Below are 21,659 nucleotides of genomic sequence, written 5' to 3'. Positions count from 1 at the left end.
GGAGACTGGCCCACCAAAAGCTGTTATCGCTGCCATGTGCACAGCAATGTCCTCCCATGTACGTTAATATATGAAATGCCTGCAACCAAACCCACGCTTGTCATTTAAAAATGAAGGACTGGATGCAAATGCAAGGATTCCTGAGGGACATCTGTCCCTCAGCTGGTAGATGGGCAGGGGCTTGGCACTGCCCTCCACCACTGCTAAGGGTCTCCAAATACAGCCAGTTTCCATTGCAGGTCTCCAAGTACAGCCAAACTCCATTGTACTGCCACAGCACAGCTTCTCTCATCAGCTGATCCACCAGACTTGCATTGAGGGCAGGATTCAGCCTTTTCAGGCAACTCTTATTTTTGCCCAGGTCTTGCCTGCAGATGCAGCTCCTTTTTCCCTGGTCCTGCCGCAGGGCTGCACCTACGTGCTGTTATGCGACGCAGCTTTCTACCCGTGCTTCCCATTGAGTTCCTGGCTGTGCAGGGACACACTGAGTCCCACATGCAGCCTGAAGGGGCTTGGTGTCTTGAGAGACACCAGAGTTGAGCTCAGGATAATTTTCTAGGTGTAAGGCATGTAACTAAGACCTGGGTCATGTCACCTTCTGGGTAAGGCCTGTAGGTGATCCTGAGAACGCAGAGCAATGGTGAGTGTAATATGGTGCTGCTGTGCTTGAGAAAGCAGCGAGGCTCTTCAGGGACAGGGACGGGTTGCCTGTGTCTGTGAGTGAGTCATTCTCGTCTCTGTCCTGGTGAGGCCACACCTGGAGTGCTGTGTCCAGTTCTGGGCTCCCCAGTACAAAGAAGACAGGGAACTTCTATGGAGTCCAGTGGTGGGTCGTAAAGATGATGAGGGACTTGGAGCATCTCCCTTACGAGGAAATGCTGAGACCTGAGGCTGTTCAGCCAGGAGAAGACAAGGCTGAGAGGGAGGAGATCTTATCAATGCTTACAGATATCTAATGGGCAGGAGTCAAGCGGATGGGGCCGGGTTCTTTTTGGTGGTGCCCGCTGACAGGGCAAGGGGTGATGGGCTCAAACCGGAGCACGGGAAATTCCGTATGAACACGAGTAAAAAACCAACTTTACCATGAGGGTTCATTGCACGGGATCAGGGTGCCCGGAGAGGTTGTGGTCTCCTCCTCCGGAGATATTCAAAACCCGCCCGGGCTCTTTCCTGAGCGACCTGCTGTAGGGGAGCCGCTTTAGCAGGCATGGGTCGGGCTGGGTGACCTCCAGAGGTGCCTAGGATTCTGTGGTCCCCCACAGCCTCGAGCCGAGAGGGGGGCAGCGGCCGGTGAGCAGAAGGGAGACCCGCCGCTCCTCCGCCATCGGTGCCCGCGCGGGGCTGCCCCGGCTGCGGGGCTGAGCCTCAGGTGCCGCCCCCGGCTCCCGCTCCGCGCCGCCCGGGGCCAACCTGCGCCGCCCGCCTCGCGCCCGGCAGCAGGGCGGAGCGCAGGGCCCCGCCGTCCCGCCATTGGCTCCGGCCCGCGGCGGCTGCGCTGCGATGGGCGCGCGCCCCGCTCCGCGCCGGCCGGCCCCGCCCCGCCGCGGCTTTATAACGGGCATCCCCATGGCCGAGGCGGGTAACCTGCCGCGCCGGGAGGGGCAGAGCCGACCCGGGGTACCGCCCGCCGCCCACGGACGCGCCGCCGCCGGGCCCAGGGGCGGCCGCCCGGGAGACCAGCCTGCGGTGGCCGCCGAGCTCCGCCGCGCCGCCGCCGCACCTCCGCCGCCCGTCCCGAGGGACGATGCCGCCCCGGGCCTGGCGCGGCGCGGGGGCTCGCCCGTTCCTGCTGGCGCTGCTGCTGGCGCATCTGCCCCAGGGTGGCGGCCACCGGGCCGCGGGGCCCCGGGTAAGTGAGCCGCCCCGCGGCGGGCGGCCCCGCTCCATCCGGCACCGGCGGCGCCGCAGGTGGAGCCCCGCGGCGGGTCCCGCGCCGGGCGCGTAGCCCAGGGGACCTCCGCGCTCGGTTGGGTACCAGCGGGGGTGCGGCCGTCGGTGTGAGCGTCGGGTGGGTGCGGGAGGGAGGGAGGCGTGAGCGGGCTGAGCTTTATGCTGCCCATCCCGCGGTTAGCGCTCCCAGAGCGTAGCTTCGGGACTTTTTCATTATGTTCCCAAGAAGGGATTAAATGAATGCCAGCAATAAAGCTAGATGCCTTCGGCCCAGACTGCTCCCCGTAGGAGCCTAGCTCTGCTTTTTTAATCGGACGATGTCTGCCTCTTGCTGGGGCTGTTAATTTCGCTTAGCGTACGATTACACCGCTCTGGGGGAGAACCCAGCATCTTTTCTAAATATGGTCCTCCCAGTGCGCTACCGCCGCAGCACCGCGCCGGGGTAGCGGGAGAGCTCTCCGTTAGAGCTGCACACCAGTAGCTGTTGTTCAGCCAAGGCTGCAATAAGGACATAGTTCTGGGTAAGTGGAAAAACTCGATCTCTCGGCAGGCGTGTTGGATGCACTGGCCGTGTGCATTCTTGACCCATCAGTCTGAAGTGTTATGAAATGCAGTACTTAATTAACTTCTACCACGGTTAAGCAAGATCAGAAGGCTTTGGAATCCCTACTCAGACAGAATATAACAATAAGGGATTTGAGTGCGCTGCTCTAGTTTGTTAGAGCTGCTGTTTGACCGTGAGGGCAGTTATGTGCTTCTCAGGACTGCAGAAAGCGTGCTGGCTGCTGTGCCGTCCCGGTGTTCGGCTACAGCCTCTTTTATGGCCAGATGTGTAACAGCAGCTGTTAGGAAGTGGCAGATTAGATTTAGCGTGTGCCGTAATACCTCAGGGACCCGTTTAGAACGATGGGGAACCACTGGGGCGCTTATGCGCGTATCTCTATTATCTGATAGCGAACCTAAACTTTGAGGCTGGAGCGGAGCCACGTTTGAGGAGCTTTGAGGTGATAGGAGAGAGTGACTAGGGTCCTAAATCGGCGCTGGTATCTGAATGCTTCAGTGAGGAGCAACTGAAACAAAGAACAAAATAGAAAACCCAATCGGTAGTGCATGATTGTGCAGTGAGCCTGTCTATCAAATGGTTTCCATATAACCTACTTTTACATACGGTGCTTTACAGGGCAGTTTAATTGCTCCATGTGCTATCTCATCTTTGGAATGGGAGCTACTTCAGCTCCCTTAATACAGCTCCAAATACAAAGGACTTCTGATGTACTTGTTGCTTGAAATGATGGACTGACTTTGCTCTTCCCTCCCTTGTGACTGAGGGGAAGGAGATTGGCTGAAGTAAGCACCACTGTCTGTGGTTCTGCAGTAAGATCTGCCCTTAAGTTTTAACTCCAGAGCTTTGTAGTGGAAAGCTCTGGACTCCCAGGGTGCTCTGTGTGTGAAGCCTCTTTTCATGCTGCCAAGTGTTCTGCTTACGAGCATGCAGTTTGGCACACTCATATGCAAGCATGTTGATAGATCCCTGGGCTTAGTCTCTTCTTGTGATTAGACATGGCCAGTGAAACTGTTACCCAGTGCAAAGGGTGCTATACTATAGATTCCTGTGTACAAAAGAAAGTTCTGAATTATTATTTTTTATTTTATGATGACTACCAACAGTTACACCCCTGTTTCTCATAGGGACTTGCCATTAGGACTGTATTTCTCTCAGGAACCCTCCCTGGCAGCTGGGGTCAGTGTTGCAGTCCTGGCATCTAATCCTGGAGGCGTTCAACTGCTAGGAGTGATATTTACATGTTCATGTCATTTCTTTTTTGTATGGCAGGCACTAAAACTACAGTGCACGCAAACTCAAACGCTCTTAAAGGTAAACAGCAGGGAAAGTACTGGCCAGCAAAAGATTTGGTGCAAAAAAGGGAACTGTTCATGTAATCCAACTCTTCTCAGTTAGTTTAAATGAGCAGCAGTGATACTTGAAACAAGTTCTTGATCTTTCTCCTTGCATTTCCCCTTCACTACAGCAGTGTTCTGCTAACCTGGGCAACCAGCAGTGTCACTGAATGTGTAAGTTGAGAAGTATGGCCTGCTTCATAGACTCATAGAATATCCTGTGTTGGAAGCGACCCACGAGAGTCACCGAGTTCAACTCCCAGCTCCATTCAGCACCACCCAGAATTCAAACCCTATGTCTGAGAGTGTTGCCCAAGAGCTGCTTGAGCTTCAGTAGTTTAGGGCCGTGCCCACTGCTCTGGGGAGCCTGTTCTGTGTGCACGGCTCTGGTAAAGAACCTTTCCCTAATACCCACCTGACTCTTCTCTGACACAGCTCCATGCCATTCTTTCAGAGAGCGGAGATCGGTGTTGCCCCTCTGCTCCCATTGTGAGGAGCTGTAGGCTACCATGAGGGCTCCCCTCAGCCTCTTCTTTTCCAGGCTGAAAATGATGAAACGTTAAGGGTAGCACAGAGAAACAGGCAGATGTATGTTTCTTGTGCCAGTGCAGGAGCACTGAAAAGGTATCAAGTCTTTCAGGTGAAGTGAGATGACCGTTTGGAGACAAAGGTACAAGAGTAGCTGATAGGCACTGGCCTGCTGAGGTACCTCTGGCTCTCAGAAGATGTTGTTCAAAGCTTGGTGTTTCCTCTTAGATTAAAGCTGAGCAGGGACATGAATCAATTTAGGCTTGGAAAGCATCAGTGACCTGTAGGGAACATCTGGCTTTTGTACATCTGCTGTACTGACAGTTAATAATTGTCCCAAGTAAATCCCCATAGGAAGTTGAATGTCTTGGATGCCCTAGAAATAACTTGGAAGTCCAAGGCTATTGTGACTTTCTTCCTTACCTGACAGGCTCCAGGCAAGTGTCTGCTCTGTTAGGTAATTGCTTGATCACTTCTACTCTTGCTGTGCATGTGTGTGTATTTGTGTCTGAAGAATGTTGCCTTGTGGAAAAAGATAACGAGCCTTTACTTTCTATTCACGTTCCCTTCCTGCATACTTCTTTCTCTCTGTTGGCATGAGATGTAGAGAATTGTGTGTCAAGCCAAGTTTTGTCATTTCTTCTCCTTGACCTCACAGCTTGGCTTGGAAATATGGGGAGCTTGACTATGCTGGCTCTTGCATCTCCTACTGTGTGATGAATTTGGGTAGCACTCTCTCATGGCAGATTAAATAGATGATGCCACTAAGCTCTATTTTCCCCATCTGGACAATGAATTGTGACCTTTGGCTTTCTAGTTCAGAAAGATAGAGCTGTGTTTCCTGTAGGCTCCCTGCTTTTTGTGTCTGACTCCTGACCGTTGCAAACTTGCTCCGTTTGTAGCAGAGCTATTAGTGGCAGTGATAACAAGTACTAGAATAGGAAAATGGTGGGTGCTTGCAGGAGAAGCAGAATGTAACTGCAGCAGTCAGAAGCTAGGAACAGCCTCAAATTTGTGGAAGATGGGGGATCTGCACCTCCCCAGTGATTGAAGAGGACTAAGAAATGGAAAGGGAAAGCAGTAGCTATAAATTTCTTCCTAACTTTTATGCATGGAAACTCTCTATATCTCTCCACGATAAAGGGATGCTGGCTTGAAATAAGGGGAACCTTCAGTTTGGTGATGCTGTAAAGGGAAGACAGTAAATAGTGAAACTCTGAAGGTACCTGCATGTTCCAAAGCCTAAACTGGAGTAGCATGAAGCAGTGTGAACTCCCTTCTACAGCCGGTTACTAGTTAGAACCTCACAGGAGCACCTTAGTATAAAAGGCTTCAAAGGCTCTTGCAGTGCTGTCATTTCCCCTGGAGGAGTAAGCAGCCTGGCAATTCATGCTGAGGAAACTGTTCTGTTGTGTCGTCACAGCAACATTGCTGTTAGGGCTCTGCAGGGCAGGTGTCCTATGCATGCCCTACTGAAGTTAGGGACAGTGTTTTCTTCAGGGTAGGAAGAAATTGGAGAAAGATGTAGAAGAAAAATACAAGGTAAAGGGCTGTGTGTAAAGGAGATCTAAAAGAGTGATACTTAGAATGGGCTTTCAGTAACTGAATTTTGGTGCTTGTTTTGAACTTGGATCATTGCATTGCAACAATCTAAACTGATGAGTAACAGAGGAAGTGTTTTAGTGAAGGAATAAGTATTCAACGCAAGTGCCTAGAAAAGCATTGCCTAGCAGAACAGATTTATTATTCATAGCTTTTGGTTGGAGTTGATTCTGTTCTGTCTGAGTGATAGTTGTTCTTGCCTAAGTAGAAGCTGTAATTATACATGAAACTGTAGTAATGATTTTTCTCCCTTTCCTTGTTCGTGCTTGGACCTTTTATGTTAAATAGCCAAATTCCTTGCAAAATATCAAAGAAGCTGATCTGACTTGCTTTTTTAATAAATTATGCAGCTGTGCTGAGGAACAGGATCCGTTCTTGTGTGGAGAAGTATTAAAAATTACAGTACATCACTATTAGAACAGCGGGTCATGTTCTAAGCAAGAAAGAGTTATAGGATCCAACTTGTTCTGTATAGTCTTAGTGTGTTTTAACTGCTTGAGCTTCTGAGTTGGCTTCAAGAATATTTCGCTCAAGTTAATTCTGCTCCTAATGAAAGATTTCTGGCCAGCAAAAGATTTTATGCAAAAAAGAAACTGCTTGTGTACTTATGCTGGTGGTGGCAGCAAGCTCTGCAGCTGTGGAACATCTATAGTGATAGCCTCTTGGGCTAGTTTTCAAGTTTCTAACGCAAGTCATGTGCTAAGATAATCTTTGCAACCATCAGTGCAGAACAGATGTTGTCTTGGCTTCTTTTATTTCTAGATGGCCTGAAGCAATTGGTAAGATGACTGTAAACTTCATTTCAGTACAGTGGTACAGTAGTGCTGAAATACTAATACTGCTGTTTAAATATCTTAGATGTTCTTATCCTGCCATCTTAAACTAATTGCGACATCACTTTGTTGGGAAAAAAAACCCAAACAAAAACTCATTTGTCTCTTACTTGGCTGCTGAATCCCCAGTTCTTCTGAGGCTGACATATCCAACAATGTACTTAAGTGTTGCACAATAAACTTCATGCTGACATTAAAGGCTGAATGCTGAGGCAGTACAGGTGAAACTGAAGCTAATTCTGCAAATCTGAGAGCTGCTGCACCGACTGTCACACTGTGACAGCCTAAGAGCTTCCCTCTCAGAGCTCCACTGGTGGATTCCATGAAGACTCTGGTGACACAATGTCCAGGGATGGTGCAGTGCAGCGGAGCTCGTGCAGTGCTTTGTGTGTGATGGACAGCTTGCTGCTTTGCTCTTAAGTGAAGCTCAGGCAGAGAAGCAAAAGGTGTAACTTGCAGCTTGAACTGTGAAGCTTCATTTTTTTTGTTTCTTTCTTTTGTTAGATTATGAGTTTAACTACTATCACAGAATTGGTGGGGTTTTAAATTTGCTATGCTTGCTTGTGAGAAGTTTTCCATTTGTTAGATTCTTGCCCGAACAGCACAAAGTTGCCATTGCTGTAAGGGATTTGCTTCTGTGCTGGAGGCTTCTGGGTAGCATGTGGTGTCCGTGTGAAATGTTTGCTGCACAGAGAGATTACTGAGATGTGCTGGCTGTGTATGGAGCTGTCTCCCTCTTCTGACAGGCTCATGCTAACAGTTAGCGTTGAGCAGTTTTCATGTGAAGCTGTCTGCATGCAGTGGTTTCTGGGCTTGTGTGTGCTGGCAGGGTACTCTGGCTCTTAGGCCCTTCTGGTGGTGGCTGTGTGATAATCAGCTCTGCCTTCTTTTCTGGTAGACTTTGTAGCTATAGGAGAGAAACTGTAGGGAGGAGTAGCTAGTCACACCAGAGTAAAGCCTCCACTCAAAGTGGTGGAAATAACCACCCCACTGTACAAAGGAGTCCTTTGTACGTGGCCTTGTGTGGGCAATGGGCGGCTCTTCAGGCTGAGAGCAGCCAGCCCAAGTCAGCTCCCTCAGGACCAGGCCTTGCCTTGAAACTGGGCTCATGGCTCCTGTCAGGGATTGTGCTTTCTTTATCACAGCAGGCTCCTGATGCAACTTGGTCTCCTGCATTAACATTGTAGATGGTGCATGCTATATTCTTGAGTGTTTGAGAAGAATTGTCTGCTTGTTTGAGGGAAACGTTGCCTTGCACAGCGGGCCTGCGCACTCATGAATGCTGCCTGTTCTGCAGTGAAGGCAACGAACAATGGCTTTTGTGCTCCTGTACACAAGTTACTCTTAGGGAGACCTGTGCTATCTGATCAAGAGGCTTACACACTGAAAGTGTATCCCTATTGGGTGAGGAGAGATGATGGAGGAAACCAGCTATAGCATGCAAAGGGATTTGCTCTAGTCGGTGTGACCCTTCCAAGATTTCATGAAGACCAGGATTGGCAGGGCCAGCTGGGAGGAGTGGGCTTCAGTCTGATGTTTCTTGTGGCAGCTCTTCCGAGGCAGTGGTGCTTCTGTCTCCAGAGCAGGGGTATTGAAGCCTCTATGAGCCTAAAGCTGCCCACACTGTCAGTCTCTTCTGTGGTGACCTCCCGGCTGTAGACTGTTTCAGAGGACATGCTTGTCTGTTAGGTTTGTGCGTTTTTGCATCCCACTGCCTCATGGCTGAGCCAGATGCCTTTGATGACCTTCTGACAGGCGCTCTCATCTGGAGAGACATGTAGCTGTGCAGTGGAGAAGGTGTCAAATGAGGGCAAGCTTGGGCCTTGAGGGGAAGCATCTTTGACTAGAGATGGGGAAATAACACTAGTTACTATAGGAACGTACCATTAAAGGTTGACTGGGATTCGTCAAGTAGCAACCTACCAGTGCAGTTGGCGGATTCCTCTATGCAAGTGGTGCTCCTTCCATGCAGGAACTGGTAAGAGTAGGTGGATAACTTGCTCTACCACGAGTGTCCAAGCTGATTGCCCTCTTGGGCTGGAGTTCCTAAGGACCAACTACTGCTTCAGAATGAAGAACATGGATGACTGTGAGAACAGTACTGGATAAGTGCAGTAGAGTACTGTGCTGTTCATTACTTTAGTACAAACCCAGACCTTGTGCCATTGTTTTGTAAACTGAGTTGTTTTTTCTGAAACATCTTGGTATTAACTTGGGAGAAAGAAGCAATCTGCATGCATTGATCTTTGTGTGTGTGAGGTGTTAAAAGGAAGGGCTGTCCCATGGGTGAGTTTGAAAGAATCATAGGAAATGGAAGGGGGAAGACGCATAGGAATAAGGAAGATGGGGAGGTAGGACAGATGAAATAACTTGCTTTCCTGAGGCTGTTCTTGGCCACTAGTCCAGTTAATGATAGTTGGAATCAAATCCAGAGGGAAGTGCTGATCCCTCAAATAGGGAGGAGAGGTTCCAAACACTTAGTGGGCAGATTTGGTTTCAGAGTTTCTCTTGGCTACCAGACCCCAGTTACCATTAGCTGGGTCACAGACTAGAAGGAATGTGGAAAATGTTATCCATCCCTGTTCTCTTCCCTGCTCTATGACTGAAATCAATCATGTGAATTGCTTGAGGAAGCCATAACCTGTCTTTTGATGACAGAAGTCCAACAGCTAATCTGATGCACTTCTGCTTGCTATGGGGTATTTCGCAGTGCTTGCTGTTGTACTTTTCTGGAGTTTCAGAATACTAGATTAAGGAGTATTTGTCTTTAGTTATACAAAGAACATGAAGTGTGATACTGTCTGATGCTTCAGTGTAAAATTTAGTGCTTCAGAGTTTGATACTCCAACAAATTAAAGCCATCCAGTGCAGTCTTAATGTGGCGTTTTACAGCAACTATGAAACTGAGTGGGTTCATGTCTGTTTCTTAAGCTGCGGAAGTGTGGTGTGGCTATGTCTTGTGTGGAGGGGGAGTGAAGTAAGGATCAAGTAGATAAGGAAGCATGCTCAAGTGAGAACACCTGGTAAAGGCAGTGATATCCTTTAATGTACAACAGGGGTATATGCCTAGAAAAGGTGTTCAGATGTACACTATCTTTAGATCTTGTTTCCCTGTGTACCGGTTTCTTGTCACAGGCAGATAGGATGATAATCTTCTGTTGCAGCCCAGGCTCCCTTGTGTAGCATGAAGATTAAAGAGCCTACTCTAGTTTGTACATCAAACCATTTCCCATTTCTTTGAAGCTGATTTACATGTAGTCTACACTTAGGCTTAAACAAATACTTGGTGGAATGAGGTAAAAACTGAGAACTAAAAAGCCAGAAGCTCCTAGGCGTGATTTCCACGTGGAGGGTATTAAATGAGTTGGGGTTTGTGGATATTGGCCAGGTAAAGGGGTTTCTGTCTGAGCCAAGTAGCTACTTCTGATTTGGGTCTAGTTACCATCCAGAATGGCGGTAACTCTTATTAGCTCTTATCTGGTGTTTTGCATTTTTCTTATTGCTCTGTTCTTAACAGTGAGTGGGCAGGTATTGCAGAAGTGGATAAACTATGTGCAAAAGTAGCTTTCTAAAATCTGTGTCTAGAATACTAGGAGGATAATCTGCTCTGAACTTGTAAAGGAAAGGCAGATTTAATGTGTGCATGTTTCAGAGGAAGTAAAATACATCTAAGTACATAAAGACTGGTATGCAAGGGGAACACAGTCAGTGTGGGGTTTTTTTGGTGTGTTTTGTTTTGCTATGAAATTCTAGATCTAGGGATCTGGTGTAAGATAATATTGCAGCATTGCCGCCATTTCTTGCTCCTGCTGTAATAAGTTGTAGCCAGTTGGGTTCTCCGTGCTTTTGCTGTCATCTCGTTTAGATGCAGTGCATCTGAAATGTGCTTGAAAGTTGTCATATGCAGAAAACTGTCCTGTTAGTGCTTTAACTTCTGAAAGCTGTTGCCGTGAGATAGGATATCATAAATGCAGTGCATGTGTGTACAAGTCCATGGCTTTATTTCATAACTGAGCGTGGTGCCCCTGGCTCTTGTACCTAATAGCCTAACGTTATTCTAGAGATGCTATCCTGCAGTTTTATTAGTGAAATCTGAAGTGGTGACAAAGTGGATACTGCCAATCTGAACATTTAAAATCTAGTGGTGGAATAAGTGCCTGGGCTACCTAACAAGGGGCTCATCCTTTCTGTGATTAAGGTGTAAACATTGGAGGAATTTATCAAGGCGGCTGCCAGCGTCACACTGCCTTGGTACTATCTGTGAGGTGTCTTCCCATCTCTACTATTGCACAAGTACAGCTAATATTTTTAAGACCAGAAGCCATATCCTCGAGTGTAGGTTTGAAAGTTAAAGCTGTCCCCTGCAGTCTTCAGTGATGGTCTGCTGCTTTGAGGCAGGACGCTCTGTCTCTTGCATTTACTTTGCTCTTTGTAATTTAAGCTTGAACTGTGGAAGGGATAGTAGCAGCAGTTTATTCAGGCATTTACAAAGTGGTCATAAACCTACATTGCTGGGGTTGGCGTATCAATGATAGGTAAAGTTATTACCCAAAAGTATGGGGAAGCACACCAGCCCAAGTTTGTTTCAGATGCTCATCTTCAGGGACTTCCAAAGAACTAAGCATTCTCTTTGCAGTGAGTACATTTTTACTTTGAAGCAGATTGGTTCATCCAGAGTTGTTTGAATGTTGCTGGCTATGGCATCTGAAGACTTAGATTTTCCACAGCTGCTAGGTTTTGTCCTTTCCTTTGTCTTGAGGTAACAAATATGCTGTCAGGGAAAACTATCTTGCTAGACTTGGACTGTCCCTTTCTTAAAACTTTTAGAGTTGTTGAAACCTAATTGTAGGAGGATTCTTGTATTAACCTATAATCTATCAGTTATGTACACCCAAAAAATCTGGATTATTTTTAAGGAGTCTGATAGTGTCAATTAAGTTAAATGTTTTGTGCATGATATCAATAGTGTATGTGCCTCTTGAGGGTAAACAGGATGGGGAGTAGGAAACAGTGGATGTGCAAACCTGGCTGCTGCTGCTGTTCTTGTCTTTGTCTCACTGAGAACTGAGTACTGTCTCAATTTCAGGATTTTTATTGCTAACTATAGATAGCTGAAGGAGTTCCAAACTAGCTGGAATGGGAACAGAAGAAAGTTGAACATTTCTTTACCAAGATAGTACCTGAAGCATTTTGGCAGTATTACTGGAACTGAAGCTAGCTGCTGCTCATCAAGCATGCTGCAGTGAACGGTTTGCTGATTTCTAGATGTAAGGCAACTGTAGGACAAAGCCCTGTAACTCATCTGGTCTGTAACACATCAGTTTGTACAGCTACAGTGTAGTTGTTAGCTCTTTTCCTAGGAAGATGAAGCTATCCTGTTGTTTTGGCATGAAAGCAATTAGGAAAAATCAGTTTCAGCTTTCAAGCTGAGTTTTGTCTGTAGAATTAAATTCAGAAATTCAGAAAAACTCGGCAAGTTTTAAAAAAATCTGTTGATTGCATTTATTTATTTATTTATGCTGAATTTGGAACTGAGTGGGAATTGCTACTCTTGACTTGGAGTAGGTCTGCATGTATGTTTTTAAAACCTGCCCTTCATATCTCTGGAATTGACTCAGTTGTATAAGAAGTACATTTTGAGTTGGAAGATTAGAGATGCTGATCTAGCTTGAATAGTTGGTGTCAGAAATAAACTAATTTTTTCGTAAGTTTCCTGCTGGAACTCTTAAGAATTTACCTAAAAGGCTCCAAGTTGTGCTGGCATGAAAACAAACTAAAAGTAAAAAGCTTCCACAATTGCTTCACATAACGCAGGGACTTCCCCCCAGGAGCCTCAGAGCAGATGGGGAAGAGTTCAGTAGGAAAATCCCATGCAACTTAGAAGGATTTGATTTTGCTTGAAAATTTAAAAACCACAAATGCTTATGCTGTTGAATGAATGATTGTCTGGAATAGAAATTCTACCTTAGTTATCAGCAGTTCTTTGCTACAGAGCGAGAACGTGAGTTTTAAAGGCATATCTTTCTCCATATACTAAAGAAAAAGTAGGAACTGTATCAGGGTAACTGGCCTTCTTACAAGACTTGATACCTTTTCAAGTGCTCTATGCAATCTTACCTCATTGTTGCTTTTCAGGTTCAGAAAAAGTCCACATTTGACTTGAAGTGAGGAGACTTAACCGTAACTACTTGTAAGTTAAACTTGCTCATTGCAAGTGTCAGTGTAAGCCTTCTGACTAGCTTTCTTCTCATCCATACTCTTGTCATACTACTCCACGCTCTCCAAGATGTTCATTGTGTGCCTCAGTTCAGGCATGGCAAGGACTGTGTGAAGACAGTTCTCAACTTTGTGGTTCTTGCTGAACTGTACCTGGAGATGTTGTCAAAGGTGAGGTTTCACTCACTGTTTCCTTTGGAAATCACTGGGGGAAGCACACTAGGCAGAACTGCACATTTATTTTCCACCTGGTGTGCTTTCTTTCCATTTGCTCAGCTTTGATAAACATTTCTCAGTTGTGGAGAAGTAACCAGCTTTTCAGTGCAGTGGTAAATTGCAGCATGTCAGAGCAAAAACTAAAGAGGACTTTCACTTCTGTTTCCTTGTCTTCCACTTCTATGAAGCCAGGGGAATACAAGCACTTATTCAGGAAGTGCCAGAAGGCAGATGTTAGACATGATGAAGTCACCTCAGATTAAGAGGACAAAGTAGGGCGTTATCTTTGGCTTGACTCTTTGGTTAGTATTTACTAGAAAGCAAGCCTAGGGATTACCACAAACAAACTAAGCCAACTGCTTCAGCTCTTAGTAGATGGCAAACTACTGTTCATGCATATCCATGTATTTCCTAAGGCAAAAAATTAGGATCAAGTGAGAAGACTGAATCTTGTTAAATCTCATGCCAGTGTTCAGATGGTTAGAACCATTCTTATCTAAAATTGCTGTAGTGGAACTGGCTAGTGAAACAAAAGCCACTAGCAGGTGCTGATGTGAAGATAGAAGTCTCACTCGGCATTGGTTTTGTTGTGAAGTGATTGACACCAGTGGTAGGCACTGTTTACAGAAAGCATCTGAATGAAGTCACCACTGGATTCAACAGTGAGATACTAACTGAAGACAGCACTTAAAAATGCTGATACGGCAGCTTGCTCAGTTAATGCCCTGTACTAAGCTGCATACAGGATTCAATGGTTCTTAACAAAGGAAACCTCTTAAAATAGCCAGGAGACAGGGTTTTAGGATGGATTTTTCTCAGAGTAGGGAGTACTTTCTTCTTCATGACCCAGCTCTGCCCATATTTTTGCTGACAAAGGAGTTGCTGGGTTAGAGTACCAACTCTTTGAAAGCTTTGTCTAGCTGCTGTTTGGCTTTTTGTTATTCTTGTTCCCTTGGCTTGGAGCTCCAGATCCCTGAAGTATCAGGAAGCTTCCAACTGCTTCTGGGAGGGACATGCCTGTATTTGTTTTTCCTGGGGTGGAAGTTGATGATAATCATTGTGATCTTGTTCTCAGTTCATTGTGGCTAAAATGTACAGCTGGCCCTTGGGAATCTCTTATAGGGAAACATCTTAAATCTCGTGGTTTATGCAGAGGCTGCTCAGCGGTTTGAATCCACTTCTTTCAGATAGTAAGCACTGCAGGAAGCTACCTTGTGAGTGTTCTCCCTTTGGAAGAGGTCTTGGTAGAAGTTGAGGAAGATTAGAAAGGCTTTCCACTTTTAAAACTCAAATGGCAGTGATTCAACAAACATTACAGGCTTCTAAAGAAGCAGTTGTTAGTGTGCTGCATAAGTAATTGATGAGTGTCTGTCTTAGATGAAGCTTGGAATTCACTGTGGTAATTGAAATACAAGCTGTTAGGCTAGAAAACAGAAGGCAGATGCTTCTTTACCACTTCAAAATGTCAACAGTTCCCTTGAAAATAAGGCAAAGCTCAGAACCAGTGACTTGGTGTCAGTCACTATGGCAAGATTAAACTTAAATGTAACTAATAATTTGATTCATTTAATTTCCTCATTCTCTCTCTTGTTTGATTTACTGGATTATTCATTTATGTCAACTTCTTAGGTGGGTTTCAAACTATCCCTGTGTTTCTTGTGTCACTTACGTTTCGGTCGCATCTAACAAGAAGCAAGGTGGTATTAAGCTATCAGCAGGACCAAATGGTATGGGCTGTTCTTAACTGAAGTGTGAGGATGGTGCCTAGAATCTGCAATGTGGAAAGGTTTCTGCTTTCCTCCTTGCTGGGAGTGGGTTGACCTTGGCCAGTTGCCCACCCAGCTGCTTCTCTCACCCTCCCTCAACCTGGCTGGGGGAGAAAAAAGATGAAAAAGATCAGGGGCTGTGATAAAGATGGAACATCATGTAACCTGTTACAGTTAAATCACTGAGTCAAATCACAGCATTGACTTCTTATTCTCTTATTTTAAAAGAGGAAGAGAGCACATGGTAGTGAGGAAGGAGTGCTATTACTGGTCTTGGTACTGAATAATTCTGAAAAGAAAGTGCCAGATTATAGTGTTATAACTTGGGCAGCTTGAAAGAGACTCTATGTAAATTCTGGTGTTATGCATCCTTGGATGTGGCCCTATGCTTTCCCTTCCCTAGGCATGTTTGGCCCTTACCAGCAGAAAGCCTAGCTAGTTATGTCACTGATATTCAGTGAGGCAGAGGATCATGATAAAACTCATAAATTAACACTAGTCTAATTTTATCTCAAAAGCTCAAGTTGCAGGTGCTGAAACTTGACAAGCAATACTGCTGGTGCTCCATGGTGGGAAGGAATCTGAAATAATCGAACAGATTTGATATTTAGAGCATAGCTTCTGCCCGAATACTTGGGTTATTTGGTTAAATATCCTGTATGCCAGAAACCAACACTGGACTTACCTTGACACTTCTAAGTTACTTGGGAGTAAAACATTTCTGTTGTTTTTAGATTCTGTCTTTCTGAGACAGCAAGATGTCTGTAATTCCAGTCAGAAGCAGACTCCAAACAGAATAGAAACAAACATTTAAAAGTTTCTAGAACCTGCTGACTTCTCTGTCATCTTAATCTGAAGGTTTAGGCCTTCATCAAATCATCTCCTAAAGCCTAACGAAGGGTATGCCACTGCAGTAATTCACAAGCACTTACTGACCTTACACTTTAAAGCAGCAATAAAATTTTACTTCCCGTTTTGCGTTGCTGGCTGCCTGTTGGCAGGAATCAGTGGAAACTACAAGTTTTGAGTGAAAAATAAAACAATTATGAAAAATAATGTTCTGTTACAGCTTGCGTTAAGATTGTTGGCCATTGAGGACAACTGGCAACAAGCTGAGCTGGGTACTTTGAGCTATAATGGCTGCCTGTTTTCAGTCTATTACAAGCAATCATTTATTCTGAATCCATACTGCTGGTTTAGGTTGCCAAGCTCATGTCCGAGCACATTCTCTGGTTCCATTCTATGGGTTGAACTGGTTTCTCTGGCATGCTGTGAGCTGGGCTCCAGGCAGAACACGTGCTTCTGTGGCAGGGCTGGCACTGAAGTTTTGCCTGCTAGTCACGTGCCTGGAGCTGGATTTAGTCACCTGCCTTGGCAGTCAACTGTTAGTGAAGGACAGCTAGTGGAGGCAGTCTGGACAGCTCTAGCCTCTTGGTGGAGTCATTGACTTATCTTCAAAGTTGAATGGCTTTTAGGTGATAGGAGCCCCCCTTATACAGTAGTTCCTGATAGCCAGCTTGTGCTGGCTGTGGGCATGGATGACACAAAGTAGGCCTTTTCTGCTCCTGACTCAGCACTTCTAGTTATCAGGCAATTGAAGCATGTGGAAGTACTTGAGTTGTTTCGTTCATGCGACCCACTAATGAATTGAGTAAGGCTAGCTTTCGAAACTGCTTCTAAAGGCACAGCAATTAAAAAAATAATCTGCTCCTTGCAACTTATTTTTTGGATACTGAGAACTCATACTGGCAGTAGGTATATCTCCTGCTTTAGAAGCCCATCTTCTTACTTGCTGCCCAAGATTGGTTTATTAACTCTAATCGACACCAACAACAGAACTGCTTGACTTCCCCTGGATTGGAGGTGTTGGGAATCATACAATAGAATCATACCACAGAATGGCTTAGGTTGGAGGGGACCTTAAAGATCATTCAGTTCCAACCCCCTGCTGTAGGCAAGGTTGCCAGCCACGAGGTCAGGCTTCCCAGGGCCCCATCCAACCTGGCCTTGAACACTTCCAAGGATGGAATATCCACAGCTTCTCTGGGCAACCTGTATATACTGGATAGGCTTGAAGGATCTGCATAGAAATTTGCTGGGTAGGTGGGATTAACTCCCCATTGTATATGGTCTATGTCTCAGAGTAGATCACTTATTTGCTAATGTGAAATGTGGGAGACTAGCTCATTGTGAGAGTAGTTAAGGGCGTCTGTGCTGATGTTAACTGAAGGCAAATCTCTTTTCATTTAACACAGGAGCACTTTGCTGTACTGAAAGAGCTTTCATAATGTAGATATAACTGAATACTGGAATTACCACAACTTATCTGCTAAAAGGGAAAGCTGTAGGTATCTGAAAGAGATCTGATGTACCTTGTATATCCCAGCCTTGGCATTATAAATAATTTTGTCCTGCCACTTGTTGGGCAGCTTTCCTTTTGCACCTGGTATAGTTGGGGGGATTAGATCTGACATGTTTACAAGTGTTGCTGAACTGAGTAAGGATGCCCACCTTTGGAAGCAACTGTAGAAAATGAGCCCTTGAGTTCTTCATGAAGTCTAGGCAATGCTCTGGAGCTGAGAGGACTATCAAGAGATGCTCTAAATTAACATACTTTATCGTGTTTTACTCTCACTTTAAACTGGTGTAGCACGTTGGGGATGTGATTTCTCAGACCCTGGCAGAGTTGTCTGTAGTGCACTGGAAACCAAATTTTACAGATGTTTTGATGGATGGGTTTGGCCCCATGTGTATCCCAACAAGAGCCTCTGTCTGAATAGGGGAAGAAAACAGAGTCCTTGGTTGTGTATGATGGATTAGATCTAACCTAGCTAGGGCACGCAAGTCAATTTGGGCTTTTGACATGTACATTCTCTTTACTTTCAAGTTCCATGATCAACCTGTGCAAGGTTCTTGTCGGCCGCTTTTTATTCTCCTTTGTCAAATAAGTAAGTAGTTGTTTGAAATAGAACAGTGAGCAGATTGAGCTTAGCACAGGGCTTTCTGCCTTCATCTCTTGCCTGTTATATTTGAATTCAGGAGTGTCAGTTGGCCTTCAGCTCTCATTTAGGTTTGCAGCATGAGAAAGTGAAAATCTGTCATGGTTGTACGTAAACACAGTATGTTAAAGCATTCACGCTGCAACTGTGAACAGGACACTTGATGGAAATGAGGAAAGTAGGTCTGGAACATTTAGCAATGTTGAACATAGTCTAGAAGGGAAGATAGCGTTGCTGTCTGCAGATGGGGCAGAGAATGCTCAGAAATCCCACCTGCCTTCCAAATAATAATAAAAAAAACCTGAAAGAGCAGACTTGGACAGTTTATACAGTGGTGTGCTGGAACGGGAAGATACGGTTTGACGTGGTTTCTGTCCTTCTTTGAAATTGCTGATGTGAACTAAAGGCTGAAGTCTTTCATTAAGGCATCTGTGCAGTGGTAGATAAGGACTTTGGGTAGAGAAAGGCAGTACCAAACTCTCTGACTTCCCTTGAAAGTGTAGGGCAAGGCCTCTCTCTCACAATGAATCCTATTTTCAGAGCAAATATCAATGCCCTCTAGTGGTTTTAACTATGCAAGGAATGGCTGTCTGGTTATCAACAGCACCAACCACCTGTGTCTCATGCAGCTGGAAGAGGTGAGTGAAGGCGTGCATACTGGTGACACAACTGTGCTGTAGCTCTGAGGAAAGAAACAATGGGAAACATCCAGGAAATACTTCCAAACGTGAATTATTTAAATATTGCAGAATGCCCAGCATTCCATAAGTGAGATCTGAAGATACTTTTGCTCTTTTAGGCTTAGGATAAATCTTCTCTGGGAAACTCGCTGCAGAAGAGGTTCAGAGTTCCATTCTATAAGAGCCAGAGCTTTAAGAAAAGAATCAAATTCTCAAATGGGGAGTTAGCAAAGACAGACATTCAGAATTGCGTAGTACAGAACTGCCTCAGCAGCATGAAACAAAATCTGATGGTTTGAGGATATGCATACTGTTTTATCTAGAGTGCAAGAGCAATGGTAGACTGTTAGAGCTTTTGGTTGTCCGTATTGGCAAATTGAGTAATGATGTGAGGTCTTAAGAGATAGTTTAGTCCCCTAAAGAAACAGCTCAGCTTTGAATGCTGATGCTTGCATGCTATCGTGCTTGTCCTTTTACTTTCAAGGAGTAAAACCTGATGAGTTCAATGTTTGTGTGGCATAGGAGGCAAAAAGGTGTTTGGCATAATTGAATGCCTGAACTCACTTGCTACCAAGGATTAAAACTGAAATATGCCTCAAGGAGCTTTCAAGATCAAAACTGCTTGCAAGACTCTTGCTTTTAAATCTGATCTTTAAATTTACTGTGGCTTCTAATAACACTATAGTAGTTCAACTTTCATTCAGTATGTTGTTGGGGGAAGTTAATTAGATGCTTTAATTCCACTTGAATAGTCTGCCTGACCAATGATATAATTAATAGGCCACTTGTGCCATTTGAAGGTGTGTGCATTGGTGTGCAGCATACTGATAAGGTGTCTCAAAGATGGCTTTCTTGTGTGCATAATATAAAGTACTTTGAACTGGAAATTGAGCAATTACATTTGGAAACAGCTAATAAAAGCAGTGGAAGTGGTAGTCAGTAAATTGTATGTGAATGAGCAATGATTGGGTTATGCATCTAGCTTTTGAAGACTTATTCTCATCCAAGTATGCTTGTGGACTGGAGAATCTCTGTTCCAATATGTTACTGAGGTTGTGTTTTAAGCTGGAAAACTCCCAAATAGATTCAGTGTGGCCAAAACGAGCCTAAAATGCAATCTCTTTATTGTGTTCTTTGAAGAACTTTTCCCCCAGCATGTTAAGGTCTTATCCCAAGAACTGAAGGATTTCATATCACTAGGCTTAGGATCTTGAGTAACTCTTCAATGGTTCTCTCAAACTCAGAGGTAAACGGGAGGCTTGGCAAAAATATTTTAAGGATACCTCATCCTACACTACTACAATGGATATATGGCTGCCAAAATACTTGTCTGATCCTGTCTTTCTCAGAGTCCAGTGGTTAATTTATTTCAGTAGGAACAGAACAAAGCTTCTGAACAAACTGAAGATGGTGTCTCTTCTCCCTTTTGTGCCTACTGCCATTTTGTATGTGCTAAGTGTAAAACACCTGAAGTTACTTTCCTGTGTAATGCTTCTGCACAGACACAGCTAGATGTCTGAGGAGTTCAGCAGTTCTAAACAACTACTTTGTCTTCTATAATTTGGAACTGTTTAAATAAGAAATGTGCAAAGCTAAAGAGACATGAGACTTCTGCACATGTCTAGAAATAGAACTGATTTGGCAGGTGAGGAAATCCTTTGAGGCTCTCAACTGTTGTTTTAATAAGTCTGAACTCTGGTGATAAAGCATTGAATCGGACTCTTCAACTTCTGATTTTATCATTTTTACTATGCTTGATTGCAGCTGTGTTGCTAAGTTTATCCTGTGAACCTGTTTGATATTGACCTTGGATACTCCCATGCTGGATACAAAGGAACAATACTGAGATGGCAAAATAGTTGCTAAAGCTGCCATGCAACTTCTGTAGTTGCTTTGAGCCAGCTGGTTTGGATGGATCTATCAAAGTCTATTGCTGTTGGTGACCCACAAGGGTTGCACACCTTAGATCTGATATTTTTTTCACTCTGAGCTTATCAGAAGTTGAGCAGAGTTCTCCATGAAAGCAAATAATGTTAGCAGTATAAACATAGTAAAATTCATTGTCAACAACTTGTATGTTGTCCACCAAATTTGCAGGGCAGGAATAGGAATTGTGCTGGGATCTTTGAGGAATAATGTGCCAAGTTGTGAATCTTACTGAGAATTCCTTGTCACACTGGTTGCTTTTCCTAGTTCCTTTCTTGTCTGCACTTAAATTGAGTTTGAAAGGGGATCTCTGTGTTTTTCCATGTCTAGCCCATTCCTTATTTTGTAGTGCCTTATGCTTTTCCAGCTCCTAGTTAGGTAGGCGGGTGACCTTTTTTCTTTTACAGAGGCACTGCTCTGCATTTCTAGATTTTCATCTGAGAGGAATGCCAGTATTGGAATAATACTGAAAATAAACTTCTTCATTGCCTGTCCCAAGGCTTCAGATCTTGCAGGCTCTTAGGGTGATGGAGAGGGACCGTGCCTAGAAGTCCTGTGCTGTGCTACCTTCTGAGGGTACAAGGTACTCCTCTGAGTTCCCAAATGGTACTTGGCACTGCTGTAGTTGAGCTGGGGCCATGTTTACACTTAACTTGCCCCAAAAGTGGGGAAATGGAGGGGGAGGAATGTCAAGTATCTTCAACTTGCCACAGGATGTGATCAGGTAACATAAGAGGATTTTCAAGTCTTTCAAACAATGGGTAAACATGTCAAATGTGATGGAAAGCTCTAGAGTGTTATATGGACTATCTAAGTCTCTCTGTCAAACTTGGAGCATCAGGTTAGTGTTGAATTTCTACTCTGTTTTGACCCCTTTCCTTTGAGGAGACTGTACCAGCTGCTGGAGGGGAAGCAGGCCTTTGAGAGCTAAAAAAGAATAAGTTGCCCCCTTCCTACTGGAAGTTAATGTCTTATGGCAAGCTACTAATAAAGTTATAACTTTTTTGTTTGTTTGTTTTATAAGAAACTGTTTGTTACAACTGGATGGGTCTGAGTCCCACATTCCCCTTGACTTGCAGCTTAAGGTTAGTATGCGTGCAACTT

At 44.8% G+C, this 21,659-nt stretch overlaps 1 protein-coding gene across 4 annotated transcripts in view; it reads left to right on the top strand.

Annotated features, from left to right (window-relative positions):
• Positions 1-1,581: 1,581 nt before the first annotated feature.
• SMOC1 (SPARC related modular calcium binding 1) overlaps positions 1,582-21,659 on the top strand; it is a 121,299-nt gene continuing 101,221 nt past the window's right edge. For 3 of the 4 annotated variants that reach the window (XM_015287582.4, XM_004941688.5, XM_001231760.7), the window contains exon 1: positions 1,582-1,849. In XM_015287582.4, the coding sequence (XP_015143068.1) occupies positions 1,745-1,849 (105 nt within the window). In that variant the 5' untranslated portion in view covers positions 1,582-1,744. Of the gene's footprint in view, positions 1,850-2,321; positions 2,412-21,659 lie in introns of those variants that run through there. The other variant, XM_040702037.2, reaches the window with a different exon arrangement.

The sequence above is a fragment of the Gallus gallus genome, chromosome 5, assembly GCF_016699485.2.
Source record: "Gallus gallus isolate bGalGal1 chromosome 5, bGalGal1.mat.broiler.GRCg7b, whole genome shotgun sequence".
NCBI classification, from domain to species: domain Eukaryota; kingdom Metazoa; phylum Chordata; class Aves; order Galliformes; family Phasianidae; genus Gallus; species Gallus gallus.
This window is presented reverse-complemented; position numbering and strand designations above follow the sequence as displayed.